Below are 27610 nucleotides of genomic sequence, written 5' to 3'. Positions count from 1 at the left end.
AATTCAATGCATGAATATGCATAAAAATACTCAGGAAAAAATCCCAGTGAGCAGTATTTGTTACAAAGTCAGCAGGATTAGGGGGAAGAAATAGTTTCCATACATACAGAGACTAAACATACTACAATTCTTCAGCTTGGAAAGAAAGACGGGCAGGGATAAGAGGGAAGTCTAAAGTGTCATGACTGGCATGGAAAAGGTTACTGTGGAATGATTACTTATAATTTAATCACAAAACAAGTGCTGGAGAGCACCCAAGAAATCATCAGACTATAAGTCTGTAACAAACAAAAAGGAAGTTCTTTTTCACGAAGTGCATAATTGGAGTGACATTCACCATCACAGAATCATGTAGAGGACAAAACTACATATACGTTAAGAGAAAGAGACTAGAAAAACAGAACACTAAATACTATAGTCCAGTTGTACTTCTAACTTAAGAAGACCTTAAAATTATAATTCTACCATTTGCTCTAAGTAAGGCATTGCCTCAGAAGCAGCCAGAATAGGAATTACTGTATCATGAGTCACAACTTCCTGGTTTCCCCTCTGAATAAGGTGGGCAGTTGTCTAAATCAGTAGCAGACCACTTCTCTTTCTATGTTGAGAAAGATGTCACCCATTCCCCATCCCAGCTCGCTCCCTTTCCTGCTCACTTGGAAAGGGCTTAAGCATTACCTGGAGACTACTCTCATGACTGGTAGGGAGCTTTAATGCAAGGAGTCCTCCTACCAAACAGGGTGACAATGCCACGATTGCCATATGGGCAAGGGCCTATCTTAATTTCATAAAGTGAGCACAGAGAGAACATACGGCGAGAATAAAGGGGAAGAGCTCAGGTGCTTTGACTGAAAGCACAATGAAGCGCAGTCCCCGTTGCAGAGGGGAAAGAACCCAACTCACTATATCTATTCTTACCTTCTTGCTCTGCAAAGGATGATGTTGCTGCTGAGATTACAGACAACGAGAGCAACACGATTTTCCCAAGAGAACGATCACAATTATTCCTTCATGTTCTACTCATTTGGTCTGTGGCCTTGGCTACTGTTGTGGCTCTTGAATCATAGTCTACCATTTAGCAAGATAACAAACGCATTCTGCCACAGCGGAGGGTACTCATTTGTCTTGACCAGAGAACAATGGTGAACATTAAACTGAATTAAAAAAAAAACACACACACAGCCAGTCTGCTCCCCTTCCCCTTGCCAGTACTCCTTCTTCCAAAGCCTACTTGCTAACTCTTGCATGAGGACTCTGAAAAGGCTACAGCATGAGGTCTTTGCTCTTGCTCCTAAAAATAGACTTATCAAAATTATCATGTGTGACTATTGCTACAGATGGATCCCACAAGAGGAGAATCACTGTAAGTAGGGCACAGAGGAAGCAATCTCACTTACAGATACAGCTGTGGTATCTGTCGCACAGAGTCAACGCTTTAACTCCAGAAGGCTGTATATATGTTCAAAAGTCAACAGCGTCTTTTCTCCTGTTCCATCAGAGATTTGCACAGAAATACCACGGAAAGGCTTTAGCGTTTTGGTTTACAGTTCTTAATGTAAAAGGGCTGCAGTATTTAGGTCAGAGCATTTGAATAAGACAAGAAAGTCTGATGAAAAATTTCAGTCCTTTTAACATGCAACATTTGTACTTCAGAAAATGGAAATACAGGACTGAATGTAGCTATGGGACCAGGTCAGCACAGTCTCTTTATCCTCTGAAACACTCCAAGTTTTACCAGCTGGAAACTTGAGCTACATTATGCCACAGAATATGCAGAATAATTTTGTAGCTTGTAATAAGGTCTTAATTCTTATCCGGGTTTTAGAAGTATTCTAATGTAGTTTAAAAGCAGTCACTGAAAGTTTTTTGACAGTACTTTTGACAGCTAATTAACATGTGTCACTACTGCATTGAGTTTTGCACTGTAATGCATAAAGTTAATCTGACATTTCACAAGTGTAGGAGAAAAGCATATTCTCTTCATTGGCATGTTTGCTGCATTGGAAAAATATTTACAGCATTCTTTAGGCATACGATAAACAATAATAGTTTATGTGTAATGTTTTTTCTTTCTTGTGGTTCTATAAGCATGAAAATAAAATAAGACAAATTGCTAATGATTTAATTAGAGAAATACAAAAATCAAGCATAACTTCATGTTGGAACCCAGAGGCAGGTTTTCAAAGGCACAAACTGCAAACAGTTGCCTAAATCCCGTTGAAATTCACTCATTTCATACATATGCCTTTGAAAAGTCCACAGCTTTGGGTAACTAAAGTTCAGAGTCAGACTTAAAGGTTTTGATCCTAGCACTATGCTACCCAGCCAACCAAGGTGTGCAACTGTTTAAAGAGCAGTTTTCTCTACTTATTATAGAGTATGTTCATATTAAAAATGCATTCACTCAATCTATATTGGAACAGCACTTAAGCACATGCATTATTTCAAACCTGTTACAGAAACTGGAAGTGAAGGGGTAGAGTATATAAGCCTTGAGGACCCCAACATCTTGTACAGTAAGGTTTGAATACCACTTAACTCCTCTACTGGCAGAAATTACCATAATTCCACTGAAGTCAGAGCTATTTATTCCAGCTGAGAGAACAGCCCTCTATTATCACCCAGAGAGAAAGAAAGGTCTGATCCAAAGCTCCCAGAATCAACAGATACTAGTGGGTTTAAGATATAAGCAGCATATGAGCAAGAGCAAGCTCTGCTACGTAGTGGCTTTTCTCATTGTTCCTGAGTCTGCTCGGAAGGCTGATTGATAAAACTGAGTGAAATAAAACATTATATTAGTAATATTGCTTTTGAGAATAGGAATAGATTCTCATTTTTATTCAGGTATATCAGTTCAGTCCACTATTCCCAAAACACAGGTTTTTTCAAAGCTATCCTGAATGCAAACGGGATATAGCACCAACAAGCAGGAGACATTTTTATAGTGTATCCACCACCAACCCTATAACACACATGCAGAAAAAAACCAGGATCTTAGATTGCAATGGTAGCTTTTCCGCAGCCCTCAAATACTTCCACTGCGGTGCTGGGACTTACAGCAACAGTGGGGCGGGCCCTACATGCGCTGTGCGCGCTGCAGATCAAGCGACAAGCATGCGCGTACATTGGGGAGGAAGAGCTGAAGCAGGCAGGGGAGGAGGGAACGCTCCTCTTTTGCAGGGGAAAGGCACACTTCCTATCAAGCACTCAGAAGCAACGTCCTGACCTTCAGTTCATGCAACTGTAGCGATCTCAAAGGAAACAGAGAAAAGAAAGAATACTTTGAAACTGACCTGTTTTTCATTTTCATCCTCCAGCCTCAGCCTGTCCTCTATGCAGTTCCTGGCCTGGAGGAACGCCTTCCTCTGAGCCCTTTCTGTCAAAATCCTCACAAAGACCCCATACAAATTTACACTGACAAAAAGGATTGCATTGGCCACAAGCTGTAAGGAAGAAAGAAAAAGAAATGAATATTTTAAAATGCAGATTTTTATTTTACATTTCTACTCAGCAAAATAGAAAATTCACAGTCTAAAACTTCTGCCTTGTTAGCCACGTAACTGAGAACTGTTCCCACAGCACAACTACACAGAAACAGTAATGACACCAGCTACCACAACTCCAGACAGACAGTACTGAGTATTACAGAATTTCTCATCTGCTGAAGTTAATTTCTCTTATGATAACTTATTTTTTTCATTCACCATCCGGTCTTTCACCAGCCTATTGTTGGACCTGTCCGTCTACTAGGAGCACTATCTTCAGCATTCATGTAATTATGAGACACCCAGAAGACAGAAATTATTTTCCTATGCCCTTGTAAGGCAGGGAAATTATTGTCCCTTTTTTACAGTTGAGAAGCAAACTGACAAAATCTGTGGCTGTATCAAAATGTAAGCCTGGGTACTCTAAGCTTTTATATTACACAGGTGGCACTTGGAAAACCTGCTTCTCTTCCCATATCCCTACTGATAGTGACCATACTGAATTTTTGAAAGCTTCCCCATCAAATGAGTCAAAACATCATTGACTCGATACTGCCTTGTGCCTCTGGGAAGACACTGAGAGCTTCGAAACGACGGCCTGTGGCACAAGCCAAGCCCTGCAGGAATGTTACAAATAGGAGCAGTGAATTACTTTGGAATTACTTGTATGAGCATCGCCATCATGAAGAACACATAAATGACCCAATTGCCCTTTTGGTTTATGATGTTTTTAAATACGTGAGTATAAGTTAATTAACTAAGCTCAATAACACTGGTTTGCACTCAGTCTGAGACAATCCTGACCAAGTTTCTCACCACTTCTCTGTTAACTTAAGTGATGCAGTTATAGAGTAACGGTGAGAACGAAAATGTGTAACATATAGACGTCTTTAGATGGTAAATTCTGTAATGTAGTGATTGTTTAGAAAGGAGGCAGTGAAGCCTGTTTACCTAATATCCTTTCAGTCTGATGTTCCATATTTACCATAGTTACTACCACAGCATCATGAGGAGGGAGAGGGGAGGAGATGGTATGAGTTTCATAAGTTCCAAAATTTTAGAGTTCAGGAGGAACATGAAGTGGTCAAGACAGGGCATAATAAGAGTAAAGAAAGACATTGTAACAAAAATACAATTTATGTAAAATTCCTGTCATAAAATCCATATAACTGATACTTACTTCTCAATTTCAGGTAAACATCATATACTACAGCTGAGCTAGTACCTCTCTACTGTCACATGCTCTGCTAAAGTAAACTGAAGGGTAGTCCCTTGCCACTGTTTGCATTGCATAGCAAGCCCAGCTGTGCCAACAATGAAATCAAATTAAAAAAAAATCCTACTAACATTACTGTAGATAATGAAGAAAAAAACACTATCGGGTTATGGATAAAGTCCCAACTTTATTCAGCTCACAGCCACTGTTTCCTTCTGACTTTAATGGGGCGAGGGTTGAAGGCTAGAATTCAGCCAATCCAGTAAGTAAAGACCCAAAACAATGACATCCAGGAACTTCCTACTGATTCTGGACAACCTTTTAGAAGAGTTTCATTCCATAAAAATACGAAGGAAGTTTTTCATGTGTGTAACTAATGGCAGTACACATCGCCATCTCCCAGTGGTCTCAGTATAATGGGGAGTATTGAAAGACGCATTCTGGGCAGGTTCTCTAGACCTCCATGGATTCACAAGTCCCCTAATTTTTACTCTCTTGGTAAAAGCAGGTGAACCTACTTGGTTGTTATGAGTTAATAGGATACCAAAAACAACTTTCCAGAAAACATTCTCACCAGCGCAAAACAAAAAATATCCTGTGGCAAGAACTGAATTGTGCCTAGTATTAATGTTTTCCTTCTCCTCAGAAGTCCACACAGAGAGGCAGTTATCCCACTGGAACTAACAACAACAGAGAAATAAGGCTTAGATCCACAGAAGGAACAACAAGCTAGCGATTATGTTTTCCTCCTGAGCAACATGAGTTCAATTGCCATCAGTCAGACGAATTTCAACCTAAGAATCTCATACACTGGTTACTTACATAATAACTTTTTAGAGATGGTAATACAGAGGAATTACTATTTACAAAAAATCTTTGAAGATGAAAAGCAGTACATCAGCATATTATTTCACGATACAGACTGAACATAAACAGCCTGCAATTCCTATCCTGCTTTATCTTGTTACATCACAGAGAGCTATTTGAAGTATATCAAGTTTCAGCAAAAGTTAAAACCCACTAAAACGAAATTACTACAGAAATTCCAATAGAAACTTATTTCCAGAGACAGGAATGCTGCCACGCTCATCTTATGCCTGCATTTCATCATGCTGAAGTGCAGCAACAACAGTATATTACAAAGCTAATTCTTAGAAGTGCAATGGAATAAAACCAGAAAGGACTTGTAGAAGCCATATGCAAAGGCAGTGAACAGAGACCACAGAATAAACAATCAAGACATCTATGGACAATGCAATTGCTTGACCCTCTCCATATACAAAGCAGCTATTAATAATATAGAGTGAAGAACTAATCTTTACATACTGATATCAGAGTGGCCCAAGAAACAGGTTACTACTATCAGAGGGAATAAAAAAGAGTCAACTCATTTCCTGGTCTTTAACTGGAAGCAGTAAAAGATCATATATTTTAACAATCTGCCAGCTGTTCTGGGACTATCATTATGATTTCACTCAAACAACAGTGATCACCTGGACCCTGAGTAACCAGTAGGTGGGATCTTGCAGTCACGTAACCACTTTCAAACACAGCACGATAAGTCATTTTCCAACAAACTTTGAACAGTTTAAGATAAAACGGAGGCTTAGCTGTCAGCTCTGGCCTGCAGGGAATCGGGGAAAGTGATAAAGCAAGTAAAAGATTCATAGATTTCAAAATGTGAGAAAAGAAAGTAGGGCAGATTGTCTCCTGAGGTAAGAATTCCTCCCCTCCACAACCCACCTTCTGCTTAATTACTATTTTTCCCCATAAATATATTCTCTCTCTGTAGGTTTCTCAAATGCATGCTATTTTCTGGTCCCTTTCACTTTAGTATGTAAATAGTGTATCTCACTCTATATATACACACATACATATATAACCCACACATACTATCTGACATAACTCCAGGCAAGATTGAGACACGCATTTAAAACTAAGGATATTTTAAGAGGCATTGAGGCATCCAAAACTGCTGAGGAGTTTCATTTGAAATCAAGGAGTTTCATTTGAAATCCCTCCTACATTATTCACTACACTACTACTTAGTATCAAGAAGAGTGCTCTTCTTTACGTTTCACCATCATCTTCTACCTAAAGAATTACTGAAGAAGGAATAATTTCTATTTACTTAATGCAACACAAAGGTATTTCTTATTCTGCAACTTCTTTCAAACTGTGCTACCTGTGCTACCTGAGATTACCCATCAGCTGAAATAACACACGTGCATCAGGGTCATGAAAGCTATTTTTGGCTTTTGATTGTTGTCACTGATTCTTGTCCTGCGTGTGAAGTCTGCTGCACTCAGATATCAACATCTTGAACTTTAAGCTTCCCTAGTTCTTAGCAGAATGCCATCTCCATCTCTGGATGGACTCTGTGGCACAGTTCCTTGTCACGCAGACCCTGGAGGATGTTAAGAAAGGTAGGCTTTGAACACAGAGAGCTAGTTCTTGTCTTCTATCTAGTCACTGAAAACAGACTGACAGCTCCAGCAGGTATTGGCTACGTTTCTGTCCCTTATTTTTTCTTGCCATTGACTTTCACAGGTTTCAGGTTAGGTTTGTGACATTTCCCCATCTTTGTTTGCTACCACTCAATGGAAAAAGAACCAGAAAAGCACTCAGATGCCCTACAGCTATTGACTCCACTAAGACTCCCCCATAAGCCGACATACTTTACAATTCAACCACTGTACTCATGACAGCTGCCTTCCTGGTTTGTCCAATTTCTCTGAAGAATTTAATTCTCAAGCATGACAGTGATGCTGTGGTCTGTGGTGCTCCTAACCTTATTTGTGCCCGGGGAAGCAAAGTGAATATCACTGCTCCTAAGCCTGCCCTACGGTCCTCTAGTGCTAACAGGGCAATTGGCCCGCAGCATGAACTGTTAGGCCATCCCACAAATAAAGGAGAATAGGTAGGAAACATGGCCAGCAATTCCAGTTGAAGGCTGAAATTTGCTGAAAAAGCACGATTAAGACAGTTTTTGTATGCCTTAACCTTGAGATAGCTGATAAAGTGAGAGGTACAGAGGGCCCGAATTCTATTTCCAATTTTGTCACATTACTGAATTTTACTACCAGTAATTTCTGTGTTACTGTTGTTCCCATTATGCAGACAAAGTAGCGTTTACTCATTCCATCAAAATACTTTGAGATATAGCAATGAAATGCATTACTGTAAAATAAGACCTTCTCTTGTGAGGCTAAGGAAAGAGTCATGAACTTCGTACCAAAATGAGTCAGTGCTTCCACCATTAAAACTGCTGAAGAGCAAGGCAAGACTGCACTGTGTATGAAAATGAGTGCTATCATGAACAAGGTCTACTGTAAGCTTAAGCAAAAATCATTTCTCTTTTTCCTGTTATGGGATATGCTACCATTAGACCAGTGCTTTATTTACAGCTCAAGACTGCATAAAAGAGAACTTCAAAAAGAGATCAATTCTAATATTTTCAGATGCACAATTGCGTCTTGAACTTGACATGGCTTTGTTAACTCTAGTTATTCACTTAATCAACTCACTTTGCAACCTTCTGAGAACACTTAATTACTACATCTGCTCCCTCCTTGTACTGAAGTAGCATAACTCAGGAGTAGAGAGACGTTCCTTTCGCTCCTGACTGCTTCCCAGAAAGCAATTCCCAGCACCAGAAAAAGTCAGCCATACAAATTATCTCCAGATTACACAAATTTCCTCCTATTTTCAATACGCAATACTCTCTTATTTTTATTAATTTTTCTCCCAATTGGTATATGCAACTTATTAAAGAAATGCTCTGCTGTACTATTCTCCTTGGTTTCTTTCTTCCTTCACTTCACTCCTTAATCTACAGCACAGGCTAAGAGGAGTCAGTGACTAGTTATTTCAGTGATCCCACAGGTGAGCCTGGGCAAGCCTCAGCCTTCCTGACCATCAGTTTTCTCATTTCTGTGGTCATAAGCCTGTTTTATCATGCATAGACGGGCATGCAGGGAAAAAAAAAAAAAAGGTGGAGGAGGGGGAAGCAAACTGCAAATTTCTTGCAAAGGAATTAAAAAAGGAAGGCAAACTTCTGGCAAACTGGCTTGCATGGCGTTTCTCACAAACTATCCTCCAGCAATGAGAAAGAAACTGCTCTACATCAAGACTATGCAATTTGTGCACGGTGCGGTAAGGAAGTGCTTAAGGAAGGACAAATGGAGTTAGTGTTGAATGAAAGCTAATGTCACTGTCAAGGAAAAGATAGTATCAGCAGGGTCTCCTGAGAAGCGAAGAGAGGCCTTTCAGAGATCCAGGATGCTATGTTGATTAGTCATGGCCGGATTTTTTAAAGTGTATATGCAAAATGTGTAACAGCAGAAAGGTACCATGTACTTCTCCCTCTGTTTACCTGTTTGACTAAGGCACAAGTTACAACATATGACTACTTTTGAAAACGCACACTGTAAATCATTCTGAAAAAATACTACAAAAATAGCGTCATCAAAAGCCTTCAAGCTCCACAGTGTTAAAAAGTAACAGGGTTTTTTGTTTTATTTTTTGGTTTTCTTGTACCTTTCTCAGAAGTACTTTCAACTTTAAAACAGGCACTGGAAGAACAGTCAGCACGCATTTCTCGTTGAAGTTACGCTGTTGGCCGATTATCTGGTGTCAGAAGCAACTACCGCTAAGATGAAGCAGCAGAGAATTATGATGTAATATCAGAACTAGGACTGACTGAATCATAAATTTAGGCTCCTAAACCTTGTGTAGTTCTGCAGTCCAAAAGCTTCTCAAAAAAGATATTTCTGACTACTTAAGCTACCAAATATTTGTTTTTTCTTGCTGACATCCTAGACTGCTAGCTGCCTGCTCATGGAGACTCTCACTCAAATGTGTGAAATATGGATTTATGACATTAATTTTAAATGCCTACTTTTCAGATTCTGAGCTGCTGTGCCTTTCTTAATGAATTTCTGAAAGGAATTTATAATTCCATCACTTTTCCCATACCGCAGTAACAACAAATACAAATTTTAATTGGTGTACAAAGACTTCTGGAAACTATTTTTTTTAGGAAGAGCGAAAGGTGTACTTATTCACAATAACACCTTTTGTTCCTGTCTGCATTTTTGGAATTCATTTTAAACAGAAAATGAATGGCAGCTGACTATTAATTTTTAGCTATCACATTGGGGAAAAGGAAAAATGTACAACAAAGGACCTATGCTTAATACACAACAGAGCACTGAAATATAGAATTTTACAAATAAGAAATAAAGGACTAGGTGGAAAAAAATGCAAGCAACATACAGGCTGAAACACCTTCAGACATAATTTCTCTGCTACTTCCAACCTTTCCAAATAATGAATGAATTCATAAAAGCTATATTTTCAGGAAAGAAGCTAAACATATAGCAGCACTCCAATAGGGATGGTTGGTCCAACTACAACTGTAATGTTTGAAAGTTGCTAAGTGCAGCACTAGGCTGTCACACTACAGAAATTCAGAAAAGCCACAAGAAAATGCCCTGATTTGCCTCCATCTGAAGCCTATTCTTATACACAATATGTGTGTACTAACACACATTTTTTAGTTGTCACTTGATAGTGTTTGAAAATTTTTAATTATTTCTCTTGGTTTCCTTTAAGCTCAGATGAAGTTAATAGTAGCCATATCTCCGTTTATCAAACCAGACCTTCCCTATGGCTAATTGCAGGTTACCTCTACACAAATCAACAAACTCTCCCCAAAGCCCACAGAAGTACAGGGGCTACGGTGGACAGAAGAGACTATTTGAAGAATATCATGTAAGAAGCCAAAGCAATTTCACATTCAACTAGACAAATCAGTCAAGTCTAGGTACACAGAAAAACAGGCTGACCTCCATACCTCCCAGATATGATAAGAGAGATATGGTGCTATCTCAGATGTAGACTTCTCTTGTAGTTACATCATGGCGTTGAGCTCTAGAGTGTGTAACACGTTCACTGCAGAACATATACCTTAACCGTAATGATACGGGCTCAATCTCTTCCATCTGTGGAAAGCTGCAGCAATGAGCCACACAGAAAAAAAGTCAAAATGTTCTTGCAAACTGGCTTACATGGCGTTTCTCACAAATTTCTTCATGCTGAGAGAAGAAAGGAAAATGTTACTTGTGTTCCTTTCCTGATTTACCTATTATTCTCTTTTTTGTAGTATATTGTGAGTCATAATAGAACAAACAAGCCCTCAGTTCGTCTGTGCTTTGGGGGTGGGTTGTTATGGTTTGGGGGTTTTTTTTGGACGTTGCAGTTGTTCCCAAGCATTACGAATAGCTTCCAGCTATCACAAAAAACTTAGTATATCGTGCCAAAGCTATTTTCAACCATTTCTATAGAAATTACGACCAGCATATTTTTGTCTATTTATGCAAAAGTCTTTTACTTGCTTGGCAGAGTTCCTGTGATCAGTCCTGAAGCTGTTCTGCATCAAATAGGAAAGTGCAGCTTTCTCCCCTTTTCCCATTAGTTAGCATAATGCCATTTTGTGCAATAAGAGCACAATGGAGAAAGTTGTTGTCCAGCATTTGTTTGCATTTGCTATATGCAACATGTGACTCCTTTCCAAGACTTGTTCCCATAAAAAATCCATCTAGACCTCTTAATACGTGTGAAACGTTTTCTTTAAAAGCTATAGTACATTAAATTCGTAAAAATAATGACTTCTGAGGATATACAATCCAAGCTAGTTTTGAAATCTTTGGTGGGAATATAGTTGCTAGGTGACTGCACCCTAAGATCTTAAATGCAATTTTTCTTCATTTGAGTCCTATGTGTGACTGAGAAATGACACGTAGCAGCCTCAGTCTGGCCCCTTGCAGGAAAGCATTTCTTACCTTGTGTGCATTTCTGAGACTACAGAGACACAAAAGGGGGCCAAGACTTCAGTTCAGCAAGGGGCACCACAGTGTTAGATTGCCTCTGTAATACCCTAGGAAGGAGACTATCTAGTTCCAGCGCGACAGCCTCCTTCCTAGGCTCTCAGTGGCTCCAGTTGTGCCCAATGTGTGCCTCTGGCAGAGCAAACTCAGCACCGTTTCATGCTCCTACCTTCCTCGTGTTGCTGGACAACCTGTGCCATAACTTGGTTATATTGTTATCCATCAAACACACTCCACCATTTGCATCTGATAGGATTTGGTTTACTGAAGATTGATAAAATTAGCCTAGAGTTCCTGCATGGTCTGGTAACTGGAATGCACTTTCGGTCTTTTGCTAAGTACCTCTTAAAAGTTAATTCAGTTCCCTTAGCTGAAGGCCTCTAGTTCTTTTGAAGTACTTTCCGTAAAAACTCCAAGTGCTTTATATAGCGTTCCCAATAGGCAGTGCTGGGAAAATGAGGCTTCGTAGGGGAGGAGTAGTCATTCTGCAGGCCAATGGCAGAGCTGATTACAAAGCACGGGCGTCCAAGTCCCATTTCTCTTTTCCAACAGTTAAAGTAGTTCTTTTCAAACCTAGGAACTGTACCTCTGAGGACAAAATACTGTCACAGTGTCATATTATAAACTACACATAGACATTGAAATATCTATTTGGTACTGGAATGGCGTTATGTTGCTCTGTACATAGCCTAGTCCCAAAGCGGGTTTTGAATTTTATTCTTGGAAGGTCAGGTGCCTAAAATCTAGGAAGTGCTATCCCCAGCATTAAAGTCTCTAAGTGCCTTTTCTGAATTTACCTTCAGGGCACTTTCTCAAGATCTAACAGGGTATCTCGGATAGGGCCAAGGCTACAGCCAGATTTCCAAGTCATGCATGTCAGTTACGTAGGATCACAGGCATATCACAGATGAAAAAATCAGCACGGGGTAAGTTTAAGAAGCTGTCCAAATGTTACACTCTAATGAATTCATCATGAGGAAATCATGTTGAAATGCATTATTTAAGGTTAAGGAACCTATATAGCAAATCCAAGTCACTTCTGGTGACCCAGACAGTGTCAGGCACACATTATTTTTTTAATCAAGCACAGAACTTCATACTTATTTTATGCCACTTAAAAAAGATTGCTAAATAAAAGTCAAGAAATATACAGAGGTCTTCTAACAACTCACCTGCAAATTAAATTGATTGATCAAACTGTAAGGCCTTGGTTCTCACTCACTGGAAAAACACCTGGTCCTTTTCAAGGTGAATGAGGGCAGTCAGAGATAAAGACAGGAAAAAGTGCATACACAGCTCTGGCTGCCTGCATATTGCTAAGTGAAAACATGACTGCATTAGGACTAGACTGATCTCAATCAGTTTCCTTTTCCGCCAAAAAGATTGCCTCCTAGACGTGACAAATGTCCTCCTGTGTCTCTTCTCTCTTTTTTCCTCTCTGTGTAGGTATCTGAAGCTGTTTGGTGAATGATGTCACTTTTGGTCGAATGTCCTGAAAAGATGAAAGCGTTTGCCTCGAGGAAACTATGTTCTATTACACTGAGCCCGTTTACTTTTCTCCTATTGTGCTTTACAACTTGCGAGAGCTGTCTCTGCAGCTAATAAGATTTTTCACTCTGCAGGGTCATTTAAGCTATGGCATCTTCTGTCAGTGTTGGCACTTGAGAGCTTTCATTCTGACAAAGTTGCAAAGCAGTAATTTAAGCAGAAAAAATAGAGAAGGCTACTCATTTTCATATTCAACTTTGAAAATTATTTTTGTAAAGAGAACCCATCCATATAGCATGTCAGTAACCAACAGATCAAACAATAAGTTGATGGAAAATCTAAAAAATATGTATTTTCTGTCCCTTTTTTGAGAGAATTATTAGGAAAACAAAAGGATCTTTTTAATGATTCTATACTACTGTTTAATGATTCTATTTAACAATTCATCAGCCAATGATTTCAAGAGAAGTTGAAGAAATTATAAAGATAAAACATTAAAAACCAAAGTCTACTGATTTTAAAGTAATTCTACAAATCAAGCTGGTTGTTAGAAACTCTCTAAGCTGTATGACTAAAAACAGCTGAACTGTGCTAGAAATGGAGGCATGATTCTATGGTTGGAAATTTGGGTAGCACTCCAAATTGATGCATACAAATCTCACTGCTGGATCAGGAGCCTAGAAAGAAACAATGTTCTGATTTTGTGAGCAACAGGATGCTTTTAAAGAAACACCATGAGAGTACTTGATTAATATCTCATTGAGTTATATGATCTTCTTGTCCTGCGTAGATTTTCTGGTTCTGTTTTAATGTATCGTTATTTGCATGCAAAAAATATTTTGGGAAAAAGGTAAAATATTGTCGATGCCAAGCATTCAAAAACATAGAGCTAATTGCATCTCTTAAAAGTAGAGAAAAAGAGGAGAAAATAGAAAAATAGAAAAAAGGAGAAAAGAGGAGTAATATATATTACTCCTTTTTAGAAAAGAGGAGTAATAAATGGGGGTAAAGGGAAAAAAGAGAGAAGGACTGAGAGAAACAGAATGATTAAAAGTAGAAGTGAAATACGTCTACTCAGAGCTGGAAAGAAGAGCTAAAGAATAAGGGGATTAGAATTACAGATATGATGCTGCGTTTAGAAAAATCTATCATACAGTCTTGAAGACAGTGGGGTGTTTTGGCTTTTTTGCTTGTTTTATTTTTTGCCAATGCTGTATTATGGAGTTTATTTTGAATAAAAGAGAATGACAGGTAAGTTGTTTTCCTGTTCGTTTGTTTGTGTTTTGCTCTTATAGTTACCATATATCCAAAAACTCTTCCCAAATCTCATTTAAACAATTAAAGTTCTCCTTCCTGCAGACCGTCTGGTGGGTCCCTTTTCTACTTTGAACGTCTTGTCAATTCTGATGAGCCTAATACTGTCCATCAAATCAAGAAAGCATACTCTTAAGAGAAATGGTCATATTTCCATATATGCATTATAAGAGATTGAGAACAGCAGAATTTCATGCCCTGGAAAAGAGCAGGATTTAACTGAATTACTGAGAACTCTGAGAAATATAGGGGAAGACAAAATGCATCAGTAACTTCTTATTCTGCCTCAGAAGATATTGTCTCCCCTGTTTCATTTGTTAAGCCTCAAAGCAAGCTGTTCACTGCTAAAAAAAAGTATATTGCAATTGCTCTAATATGTCCTATTAGGTCATATTACTTCTTTCTTAACTATACACAAATCCCCTCTTAAGGCTTTTCTGACTGCACGCTCTTGTGCACAAAGAAACTGAAAAATAAAAAATATAGAACAGAGCATGAACTCCTCAGCCCTGCTTTATTTTTGTTTTCCTCTCCTGTAGACTCCATATGTTCTTGGTCTGATCCTGAAGACACAAGGGAAATCCAGGATTGTGCTCGACTACGTGTAAATCAGCAAGTAAAGTCCCCAACATGTGTGTACTTGTAGAGGGAAAGAGGTGGTGCTGAGGACCTGGTGTTCGCGCTACGTCTATTTTGGGAAAGGTTACTCTGGACTAGCTCAAGTTTGGTCCTACGGACTGAATGTCACTTAGCCCACTTCCCACTGAATTCCATGCTCTTAAAGACAGAAGATGTGTTACCAGAATAAAAAAGAAAAATAAAGACAAGAGATTCATGCTTTTTTCTTCAATATGGCACAAATAGTGATGACCTTTTTTGAAAGGATCCACTAGCTTACAAGCCTCAAAGGACTTGTATCATAAAGAATGCACACTTACAGGAAAAGATGGTACTTACAGCATAGGGATACGTGCTGAAATATATTAACTGTAAACGTATTTGAAAAGATAAAAAAAGAGCTCATAATAAAAGCAGATATAATTATTCATCATTTATTTGTATATGAGCAAGCTAAAATATATGCAAAAGTCTGGCAGATCCTTATAGTAATAAGGATTACTATGGGAAACCTTTACCTTATAAAGAAAGATTAAAGTATTAATTGCCAACGCATTCAGTAACTTCCCAATCATTTTAATATTTTCTAATATCTCCTGAATGGTCTAGAAAAGTAACTAAATAGTAGTTCCTCAATCATTTTTGGACGATGTTAGAAACAATCTCGGAAATTATAAGTCTGTATCCCAATAAGAGGGGATTTAGCAATAAGATACGCGGCATCGAATTAAGACTTCATAATAACCGTGCAGATATTTAGGACTTAACACATCTAGACCACAAACATAAGTAGCAAACTATAATGTCACAGTAGACTACAACTGCTCCCCTTTTCTCCTTCATTTTCCCCTATCTATGCCTGAGAATAAAAACAGATGTGAAGCATATATTATTGCAACAAAAGCATAAGTAAAGAATTGTATGTATTAGGTTATGTTAGGAAGATTTTGCTTTACTGTTTTCATTATTAATACGCTTTATGGGATTCATTTCTGATACGAAGATAGCGTTAAAGATATTTTTTTAATCTTTTATGTCAAATGCTTGGAAAATTTTTTTGGCCAGGTTCTTATACAGACATTTTTATTAGGGATAGTTCTACTGCCTGTAGAACTTAATACTATTGATCTGATCCTAAATCCCTCAATGAAGTAATTTGAAGTACTGACTTAAAAGAATATGTAATCGAATATCGTGTCAAGGTTACTTGTAGATTCAGCCAATAATCAAAGTTCAACAGGGACCTACTAAAAATGGAGGTGTTAAATCAGTAGCAACTGCAGAGATTTTTGGAGCAGGATGCGTCCGTTCAAGCAGGATGAACTTCATATAAATAAAAAATAGGTCAAAGCAAAACTATGAACTGGGGAGATTTTGGCAAGGCGGAAGATCACACATCTCAAGAGATTTCATCCTTTGCAGGTGAAGTAATGAAAACTCTCTCAATAATGAAGAGCAGTTTGAACCAATAAAGTCCCGTCTACACAGAACGTAGAAAGCAGACAGCCAGATCGAATGGGTATCTGCTCCCCTACACATACAAAATGGGAGAACTTGAAAGAATTAGAACTGAATACTGAATTAGAAATACCATACCAGAATCACACTGGAAAGAAAATAATGAGCGGGACACTGTGTTTCCAAGGTACAAACTACATGGAGGGGAAAAAAAAAGAGGCAAGGCTGGAGAAGTGGTACTATACATTAAAGAAAGCTTTCACTCCAATCAGGTAAATAAACTAACTGTATTAACAACTATGGATTAAAAGTTGATTCTTACATAGGAAAAGCATCTTAATAGGGCAATACTACCACAACCTGAGGAGGATGAAGAGAAGGAATGAGGTTCACCTAGGAGCTCCCAAAAGGGCTGTCACTGTGGAATAGCCAGTAATGGGAGGCTTCAGTAGTTCCTTGGAGACTCAGTAATGACAACACTGGGGCATGACCTAAGGCAAACTTTTAGATTCCCTAAATGACTGGTTTATGAACCAGTCAGCTAACTGGGCAACCGACAGGAGGGGAAGCCCTTCTGAAAAGTCATTCTGAGTACTGCTCTAGTACCTAGTTCAAAATGTAACCGTCACAGTAACCACAATGTACTCACAGATATCCTTGCAGGGAAAAGAAATAAAATAAAATAAAAAGTAAAAGCAAACACGCCCCATAAAAGAAAGCATAGACAATCTACCATAGTGTTTAATTTCAGAAAGAACTACACAAAAATGAAGATGCTTGTGAAAAGGATATCAATTAAAAGAAACAGTCAGAAGGGTATTAACCAGGCCAGAGACATGGAGATGATTTATAGGCAAACTACTTGTCAGCTTCCCCTGCAAATTTATCAGTGTGATTTAATAGCAGAGTAAACAACATTATAGGTATCCAAGCTATTCCTCAAGAAGCACAAAAACTAGACTAACACACACAAAAATATATAAGCTTTGATAAGTCAAATACAGAAACCAATAAGACTCCTCTGTTCTCCTCATCCCCACCCAACAGCCTGCTAATGGCATAAAAATAAGTAATAAATCCTCTTGTCAAAAACATCCAGAGCAGAGCGCCTATACGTAAAAACTAAATAGGTTTTTCATGACTGCATTCAGTGTGGAGGAGGTCTTGGAGGTTTCCATTGCTTGAATTCTTCTTTCCAGAGAAAACATCAGGGAAATCTGTCTTAGATCAAACTCACAGTAGAAGAGGTTCTAACAAATCCCAGGAGGAGGGACCACAGTGCCAGGATCAGGTCATATTCTGCTAAGCATTCCTGCAAAGCCCAAATATGACATTCCTGAACTATTGACGTTATGCTGGGCAAACTAGTAAAAATTATGAACAACAACAGAATCTATAGAAAACAGACTAATAGCATAGTCAGGGAAAAGTAAACATAGAGCTTTTAGAGGAAAGGCATGCCTCCTAATTCTGTGAACAATAGGTCTGACTCTGCAGGGCATTCTTATTTAAAAAATAATCTGAACTAACACAAACACCTACAACAGGAACCCTACTTGCATTCTTTTCAGGGGCCTCCAGCAACTTTGGCAGTATTTTTTGATAAGTCCAAATGCCAGCTAAAACACTAGTAAGAGATCAAATTCATGACCTTCATTCAATGTTCTGACAACTTTAAAGAGATACGACCTTATCCTTTACAATAAGACATAATGCTTGCCCCCATGCAATTATTTTGATCATCTCTAAGAGCCAAAACGCAATGTAAAGTCTATAGTCAGTGGACTAAATTCTTCTGCTAGTGACTTCACAGTCTCACTTACTCATGTGTCTACATGCAAGTCAAAGTGATAGCATGGCTTCTGCCTTAATAGTTTAGGGCTTCCACACTATCATCTGAGTTACTGCAGCTATGTCACTATTGCCAGTCTGTCTACATCACTTCAATATTTTGAAATTTATTTCATCCTTTCTTTTGTTTCCTGTTGCATTTGCTATATGGTCTTGTTTCGTCATCTTGAAAAGACAGTTATTTTAAAATGTATATTTTCCTATTGAGTAATATCTAAAGGGACTATTTTTATAGTCAGAATTAACTAAGCACAAGAACTGAGGCAAAGACTGAGACTAAAGTTTTAAAAAGAAGTCTAAATAACTTTATACATGTTAATAAATGTTTCTGACTGTATTCAGATTACACAAATCATATACAGCTCTACCCTTGGAGGCCTATGCTGAGAGGGATGGCGAATGAGGCATTTTTCCAGCGTAAGGCATTGCATAGTTAGTTCAGTGTATGAAATATATCAAGCAATTACATTTTTGCCCACCTAAATTACCTCGTAGGTTCAGCTGATTATAGGACTCTCCCAACTGCTAGGTAGCTGCTGTGTTTCACCTCAAGAGCAGCGGCTTTTCAGCGCTGCAGCGGGCAAAATGATTCCTCTAAGCCTGTAAAATTGTACCCTGCTTTCAAAAGGACCAACGTACGTAAAATGTAACTCGTCTGTATAATGGCACAATTAGCTAAACCTATCTGTTGCTGTCTCCAGTCACATGACCTTATGTGGTTGGTAGCAACTCAGTACCTTGGAGCTCACCACTGCGCTCTTTTGCGTTACTGGCAGGGAACACTGGCGGTGCTCTGGGTGTTTTAGTAACTCGTATACACACAGTATAGAATGGTACTTTGGCTAATCAACGCATGGCTGATGATAGGAGTGGGATACAAGAATAAGTGGATCAATAATCTGATCTAGCAATGCAACTTTTTGGCAAAAAGCATTACGTAATTTAATGAGTCAGTCTATTTAGGAGTTAGACTTCTTCACATAGTCCAGAACAGAGAGTGAGTCACCTAACACGGTTCAAAGGTACAGGCCCTACGGCTGACCAGTGCTTTTACGTCCCCTGTGCACAGCACAGTGCTGCAAAGCACTAACCCCAACTGAGATCTGAGAACAGTTTAGCCACACTAGCACAGCTCTGCGTGAGAGACTTGAAAACGTCTCTTAAGAGCGTTTACGCTTCCGAACGCAATGTTGTGCTGCTGGGGGCGCTGCCTTCCCCTCTGCAGGCTCCTGCTCTCTCCTGTGCCAGCGGACGAGCTGGTGCCGTCACATCTTGAACCGGTTCTGGGAACTCACCTGGCCAAAACAGGCCTAGCAAAATAGAAGGGCTGTTGTGGGGATCAGTTCCCTGAACCACTGAGTGCAGGAGGGAGCAGGAAAGGAGTGGTAGATATACAAGGCCGGACCGGAAAGCAGCTGCCGACTTCGAATGGCTTCAGCTGCCGTGGAACTGCATCGTTAGGGTCTGAAGGAGTTTAGGCGGTTTTGAAAATGCTACCCACTCTTTACAAATAATCTTACTTTTCGTAACTGTGTGCCTTGAGAGGTCACATGCTTTTCAACAGGAAGCAACGTGAGATGTGCTACAGCATGGAAACCTGCTCCAGCTGGCTAAATTAATAAAGCCAGATGCCACAAATACTCCTATTAAGTCATAAAATGTTGGCCCTGCTTATTTCCATGGGGAGGTTAGTGACAACTACAAAGGTACTGACTTGGAAGCTGTATAGAGCATTAAAGTTACAACAGCAGAAGAACCTGGAAAAGGACTTCAAACATCAAGGTGATTTAACACTACAGGTACAAAATAGCAAGATGAAAACCGTATTCCATGTTAAGCCTCAGCTCTGACAAGAACACTACTTAAGGAGCATAATCCAGACTCTGTCTTAAACTGATAATAAACCTGCGTTCTGAACCCTACAGTGACTTCTTAGAGATTTGGTCCCCCACAGCTCTCATGCACGGCGCCCATGACCACTGCAGGAAGGGGCAGGGGGGAATCACCTCCAAACCCCAAACTGAGGTCAGTTATGAACCAAGTGCAGCATTTGCCCCCTACCACTCTTGTTGTCTACAGACCAAGAATGTTTGGGATCCACTGCACTGGAACCACACTCTTCCAGAAGACACTTCTGAAAGGGCCCAAATATGCAACAAAATAGTCCACTACAAACAGGAAGAACAGTTTGTATCATGGTTGAAGAGCTACTTTGGCAAGCAGAGGTGCAGTCTGAAAACATCGAGGGCTACAGCAGAACGCTTTAGGAAGTTGCAGAGACCCAGAGCACAAGGGAGAAATATTGAGGAGTATTTCCTCAAGAAAAGTAGATGCTTATGGGAAGAAAGTTTAGAGAAAAGGTGTTAGTTTTTGTTTTTGTTGTTGTTTTGTTTTTTTTTTTACCCAGCTGAGAGCAATAGAGGTTTCATTACTGGATTACACGGGAAATAGGACTGGGCCCATAGGAGAAATAAATCTACCAGGTAATATTTTATTTGCTCAGAAAGACTCCAAATATTTCACACCATTATTATGAAGTATATAAATATGAAGTGCCTTTCTGATAAAGGTAGGCCAAACTGATTTTTCCAGGGTCAGTGAAACAAAATAGTAAAAGTACACAGATTTTAGACACAAGCGCTTGAGAGCTACAGAGACTTCAAATCTGCAGTGATGAAGCTGCAAGTAAAAAAGTAATAGAAAGTTAAAAACAAACAAATGTTCATTTCAATTTTCTATGCTTACAGACAGGCTGACAAGCAATAGAGAGCCAGCCTGCTTCAAAGTCCTAAAGACCGAAAGGCAGACAAAAGAGAGCAATACTGCCGCTTTTCGTTTGAAAAAATCAGTCAGGCAACCAACGTGCATGGTGCAAACGATTCTGGTAGCAGGCAGCTAGAAAACAAGCCAAGCCAGCTGTCACATTTCCTAGGACCGCCAGAACTAATCAGAAGATTAGGGAATGAACCAGCTGACAGCACTACCTCCTGAAAAGCCTGGACAGACGACCACTCGCCACAGAGTTCCCTTGAAGTGCTACAAGGTGAAACAATCACATCTACAGTTCCCAGCCTAAATAATTCCTTACTCAAAATCAATGTTTTCAGCAGGTGCTGAACGTTATGAGCATTGTGTAGCATTCTGATAAAATTTTTCATTTACATAAGCACCCCAGGAGAGGAGCGCAAATATCCAACTTCTCTAGCAAAGGTACTTCATACAGTTCCTAGTCAGCAATATTTAGTTCAGCTGTTTTTCTCTTGCACAACTCCTTTCATTTAAAGAAAGCTTTCTCCACCCCTCCAGCTGCCTTCCCTGAAAAGCACTTCACTCTGGACGTTTTCGCCCTGCAGTTGCACTCTGGTAAACGTGGTGAGGAATTAAATTCTTCTCCTGTGTGATATACAGGGTGGCTTAGACCCACTAAAGAAAATTAATGTAGAGCCCACTAGCTGCAGCATTATAACAAACAACTGCACAAGGCATTCTATTTGGTCCTAGGCAGCCTGAAGTAACTGCATTTTATATTACGTTATGGTGGTGCCTATGATGAAATATAACCATGAATACGTGCAAGGATTTTGTATTTTCAGCTTGATCCAAAAAATGAGTTAAGCGTTTGGCTTCTCAGATGGGATGAAATAGTTTCTGCACCCTGACCTCCAAGAGAGATGACAGTTCTGACACTGATGACAACATAGACCAAATGGTTCTAACAGCTCAAATATTTTTTTGGATGTTTGGGTTTGTTCTGATGCACGACCCCTGGTCAGCAATTCTGATGAATGAGAGCAACAAAGTGTTGTGAGACACTAGCTCTGAAAAACAAAACAAAACATAACAAACAGAAAAAAAGGAACAGACAAACTATTCTGTATAGCCAAGTAAGTCAATCATGTTGACAATTTCATCGTGGAGATAGACCCGTGTTTACGAAAGAATCCCGAAACTCCACTTTGAGACAAGACATGGCAAAGGACCAAGGCCAAAACTGGGTCAGGGAGAAAGAAGTGGGGCTAGCCCTGTAACCCTGTCAAAAGATCAGAAATAGCACAGTAGGAAATCCCTAGGAGATCAAATCCCTCTTATCCCATATAGCTATCCCCTGTTGCATAGTTGGTTTTGGTTGTCTCCTTTCAAGCTGTAAAGGCCTAGATACTTTTCTGCAGAAATCAGAAGTCTGCCTGGGCAAAATATGATAATTAATAATTCTGAGTTATCTAAAATGCAAAGTAGGCTGCCAGATATGTTCCATTAATGATCCTTTTTCAATTAAAACAGTATTTTCCTTAAAATTATTTCTTCATGAATGTAGGTCAGAGAACAGCGAATGTATTTCATTGATCAGAAAACTGGAATATCTTAGCCTAGTTAAAAGAGTTTTAAATTTAAACTTATTTCTAAAATGGTCCAAAGAGATAAATATAGTAGAGAGAGAGAGATAGAGAGACAGATGGAGGTGAGGGTGTGGGGGGGTGTGTTGGAGTGTGGGGGGGGGGGTTGTGCCCCCCCCCACAATTTAGAATGACCAAAAAAACCACTCCAAATATTATTATAAACTCAAAACACATTAAATTTAAATCATGCATGCAACAGATTTGACCACTTCTAATTATCACCCAAACCAAATTGCCATGCTCTCATACCATATTGCCCACTCTCACTTCATGTAGCCAATCTTCCCCAGGATTGCCTTGCAAGCGAGCAAGAGATACTAACGCTTTGATATCATTTCCTACAAAATAGCCCTTGACAAGCTTTATTTTTTTTTATTTTATTTTTTTCATTATGTGCTTAGCAATCCCACACAGCAATATGGACACATGTAATTCTATGAGTGTACCTCACACTTCTACGCTCCTGCAAATGACTCCCACCTTCCTGGAAATCTACATGCAAACCTCCTACCTCCCAAATGCAGATGGTATTAATTATCTTAAGGAACCTAAATGTTTACAACAGGGATTTAGCATTTTGATCAAAATGTTTCTCCGCTAAGTATTAGTACAAAAATAGGTGGAATAATGAGTGCTGGCCAAACTAGAATCAGAAGTAACACACGTGAATTTATAATTTTCATGCAATTCTGCTTGAAACAGTTACTCAAAGGTGTAATTATTGCCAAGTGATCCAGCATCTACTTATCATAACGTAAGGTCCAATTTTGATACAGCAACTATCCACTCATTCGAATGTACCGTGACACTCTATTCAGGCACAAACATACCAAGAACTACCCTTGCTTCTACTGTGGGAACCCAGAGGATTTCTACTGAGGGTACGAAGAGCAGAACTGCGGTACAGCCTGGGGATTTTCAGATGTGTGTTTGTTGTGCTTAGCTGTTGACCTGTCAATGAGTTATTGTGAATTTAAACTGAATGCAATCCATAAACGCAAAAAAGGGAACTTCATAATACGTCAGAAGTATAAACTGGCTTGGCAGTCCTTAAAAACAAGGCACCACAGGGCATATGATGATATCTGCCCTGCCGCAGATCTCATTCTAACCAGCAGCAACAACTACCGCAAAAGACCTGATGCTGCCCGTGGGCTGTCCCTAGTTTCCCTACCAGTACTAGCACCAGTGTGGCCTGTTTGCAAGAGGAACACCAAATCATTTTAGTCACCGGACTGAACAGCCATCAAGTGGTAATTATGTGATGATTACGTGCCAGAGTTATCATTAAATTGTCATTTATTATTATTATTAGATATGCAGAACCATAATTGCATCTAAGAACCAATCTGGATTTGGGGTTCACTGGACCAACCAAGCAGAAAGAGAAAGCAACAGTCACTGTCTTCCACGGTAATATTCTACTCAGACAAGGCAAACGCAGGATGGGGAAATACGTATAATATATTAACAAAGCAAAGAATGCGAAGATAATAAATGGCACGATTTTTCCAGACTTTTTTCTTTTTGGAGGGGAGTGAGAGAAGAGCAGGGGAAATGGGATACCGTCTTAAAAACATGGACAAAAGGAAATAAAGTAACAGAGGGGGAAAGGACAGAAGAAATAAAAGGTAGACGGCCAAGTGTGAATGGTACCTGGAAGCTATGAGAAGGCAAAGAGCATGTGAAGGGAAAAATTGCTAGTCACTGTAGGCCAGAGACAGTTCAGTGAAAACCATAGGAACTTATATGAAAGTCTTCATTTTCTGAGCTAATGTGTTTGGTTGTTTGCACTTTGCAATTTCTTCCTTCATCCTCACCCTCACGTAAGCCTCAAAATGAGGAGCAAGGGGAGACATCACATCAGCTCTAGTGTCCCCTGTACGTATCGTCAGCATACATGTGCGAAAGAGAGACAGAGAGGAAGGTTGTAGGGTGTAGGTCTTGCAGAATTCCTACACCACTTCTCAACCCTGAGAGGTGTGCATTGTATACCCTCTATATTTAATGGGATGGAGAAGGAAAGAAGATAATACATTGAAATACCTTAAAAACGGATTACTTAATGTCCTGTAGTACACTTTTAGAGTTCACAATTAATCAACCTGACGCACGTGGTCTGTGAAGCCAGGAATAACTTCAGGAAACAAGAAGAGAACATACCTGCCTCCGTGTTTGCTTTTGACTTTTATCTGTTAATATCACGCTTTTTGGTTTGTTTGCAATGGGGTATTTTGTTTGGGATTTTTTTACAACTAATATCGATTAAGTGTATGGGGCAGTTCCATAGAAAGCCTTTTTCACATTAAAACTGATCATGCACGACCACTATTTGAGTTGGCTGTTACCTTACTCAGGATTTTGTGCAAGTAGCTGATACAACTTGTATATTGATTTGGAATTTGTGTTACCCTTGTAGACCACAGCGCGTTGTTTCCCACAGTGTTCTGCAGTCTGACACAATTCAATGGCCTGAATTAACTTTACTGAGAGATCATTACATTCTGATGCAAAGAAAAGGGAGATACAGATTAAAAGAGGTGGGGCAGGAGTTTCCAAGTCTGCCACCAACACCATGGGCATCAATAAAATCTCTTCTAAAGATCTCTACTGAGAATATTACCCAGTGTGTCCTAGGCATCGGGCACAGTGAGGCAAGCATAAAACGGTACGTGGGCAACAATCCATAAAACAAGAATTTCTTTGACAATTACACATACCATGTTCTTGATCATAATTTCCATGAAGGTAATGTGATATGGGAGGCTAGATAATCAGACAGAAATCCACCAATCACATAGACACACACACAAAAAGCACAGACTCCGGTTCTGTAAGAGACACAGGTCTCGTTCAGCCATAGGACACATAGTGAACAGCTAAGACGAGGCTCACTTAGCTGAGTTCCAAGTTGAAAAATAGCAACATGCTGCAATCCTCACCTAATATTCAGCTGGCTTCTTGAAGGCTTCCCTTACACAACTCTCAGTTTGAGTTTAGCTTCCCCTCTCTCTCCCTACAATCCTTTAATAGTGTATTTGACCTCACTCTCTGCTGTATAAATCCCTGTATTCATGACAGGCAACTGCGACCATTCCTCTAGCTGCAAGGAAATACACTTTTCCTGGAACAGATCAGTGCCTGAGATCTATACACACAGCAAACCAGCAACGGTATTAGGAGTGCTCTACTAAAGAGCTCATAACCACGTAACCGAAAGCATACTTGCAGAGAAAAGTAAGGGACAAGATATCACAGTGACTGGCAATAAAGAGAGAAAAAATTATTGATAGAAGACATGGGAAGCTTATGGACAGAGGTGACAGAGTTCCTTACCCTCCCTGCAGTCAGGTTCTTTCTAATATATAGACATTAACAATCTACCTTAAGGCAATGTGAATGAGTTAATGATATGATTGCTATGCTCATTTGTTATCAAGCTTCAGTGCCTTAATATTTACTATTTACTATGAAGCACACAAATCATTTGGGAGGAGACAGGAACCATCTTTCTAGTCTATGTTAATATAGTGCCTAGTTCAACACAGTCCTGATCTATGCCTTTGCTTGGGAAATTTGGGGGGTTTTTTGTTTGTTTGTTTGTTTTGTTTTCTGGTCAAAAGGAGGAAGGAGGTTTTGCAGAAAGGAGGTGTAAGGTTTTAGGGGGTGATCTGCTTGTCTGATTAGCATCTGCCTGCCCCTCACTTCCCCTTTGATTTCTCTGCATTGCATTAATTTCATAGGGATTACTAATATAAGGGGTAGTACTATATACCCTGATAATTGAATGGGAAATGATTAAGAAACACTAGGACAGCACTATAGGATAACCTACAGGCCATGCTGTCTTTCCTGTATCATAGCTTATGAACCTAAAGTTTCCCCTTTCAGGAGTATAGCGCCTATAATGCCATTTTTAAATGGAGCCAAAGAAATTTCCAAAAATATTACTATTCTTTTTCTAAAGGAGTAACTTCTCTGTACCAGCTTAACTCATCCAGACCTCCAGTTTCCATAGACTCATTAGACTCCCTAGCATGAAAATTTAGCATGTGCTTCTCATATGCTCTGTCTTCAAAGATTGCTAAGGCTCTGGAAATCCCCAGTCTTGATGCTGTGTTGCTTGTACTCTTCAGTGTGATTAAGAACAGAAATGTAAGCTGTGCAGTTACAACCATATGATAGCCCAGACATGATCCCTCCTGGCAACCCAGATAATAGCACTTATCTGTGCCATTCTCTCTGATCGTATCTTTCTTTCTCCTCTCTGTATGATCTCAGCCTGACAAGCTATATTCTTCCCTGTTACTGAGCACATGGCCATAAGAAAGGTCTTAAAATGCTTCTTTTCTAGTATATTCAGAGTACTAATTCAGCGCTGGGAAATGTATTCTGGCTTATTCAATAAAGGGATATAATCAGACACAGAATTCACAAACCAAAAAAACAGCATCGAGTAGATTTTCAGTTTATATAAACTAAAAGTGCTATGGTGGTAAGTATATTCTGGATCAGGGAATAAAGTTCAATTCTTAATAGTGGAATGTATAAACAAACCCAGATATCTCTCCTGTTTGAATAGGCTTCCATAATTAATGAAGCACCTATCAATACACGTTTACTGCCAGTGCCTGAGCAAGCAGTTGCACTATTACACCAGTACCATTTTAGTTCACACTTCTGATTGACTGGTACTAGTACTTCTTACACTGACCTTTGAAACACTGCATCTTTCTGCAGTCTAATAATTAACAAAGGCCAATCACAAACTGACTAGACCTGCAGTACACAGTCAGTGCTCACGTGTACATCTAGGAAACTATCAGTCTGTGGTCCTCACGGAAATTCCCCTGAGAAAGACATGACTCAGATGGCCTAGCAGTAGGAACTTGG

At 39.4% G+C, this 27610-nt stretch overlaps 1 protein-coding gene across 6 annotated transcripts in view; it reads right to left on the bottom strand.

The window, feature by feature from the left end:
- ADCY1 (adenylate cyclase 1) overlaps nucleotides 1-27610 on the bottom strand; it is a 163250-nt gene that overhangs the window by 112333 nt on the left and 23307 nt on the right. For 5 of the 6 annotated variants that reach the window (XR_011139776.1, XM_068936073.1, XM_068936074.1 and 2 more), the window contains exon 2: nucleotides 3294-3443. The exons of the other annotated variant lie outside the window; for it this stretch is intronic. Coding sequence is in view for 4 of the 5 variants with exons in the window: in XM_068936073.1 (XP_068792174.1) it covers nucleotides 3294-3443 (150 nt within the window). In the remaining variant the exon portion in view is untranslated. The remainder of the gene's footprint in view (nucleotides 1-3293; nucleotides 3444-27610) is intronic. 6 annotated transcript variants of the gene reach the window in all.

This window comes from Struthio camelus, chromosome 2 (assembly GCF_040807025.1).
Source record: "Struthio camelus isolate bStrCam1 chromosome 2, bStrCam1.hap1, whole genome shotgun sequence".
Lineage (NCBI taxonomy): Eukaryota > Metazoa > Chordata > Aves > Struthioniformes > Struthionidae > Struthio > Struthio camelus.
This window is presented reverse-complemented; position numbering and strand designations above follow the sequence as displayed.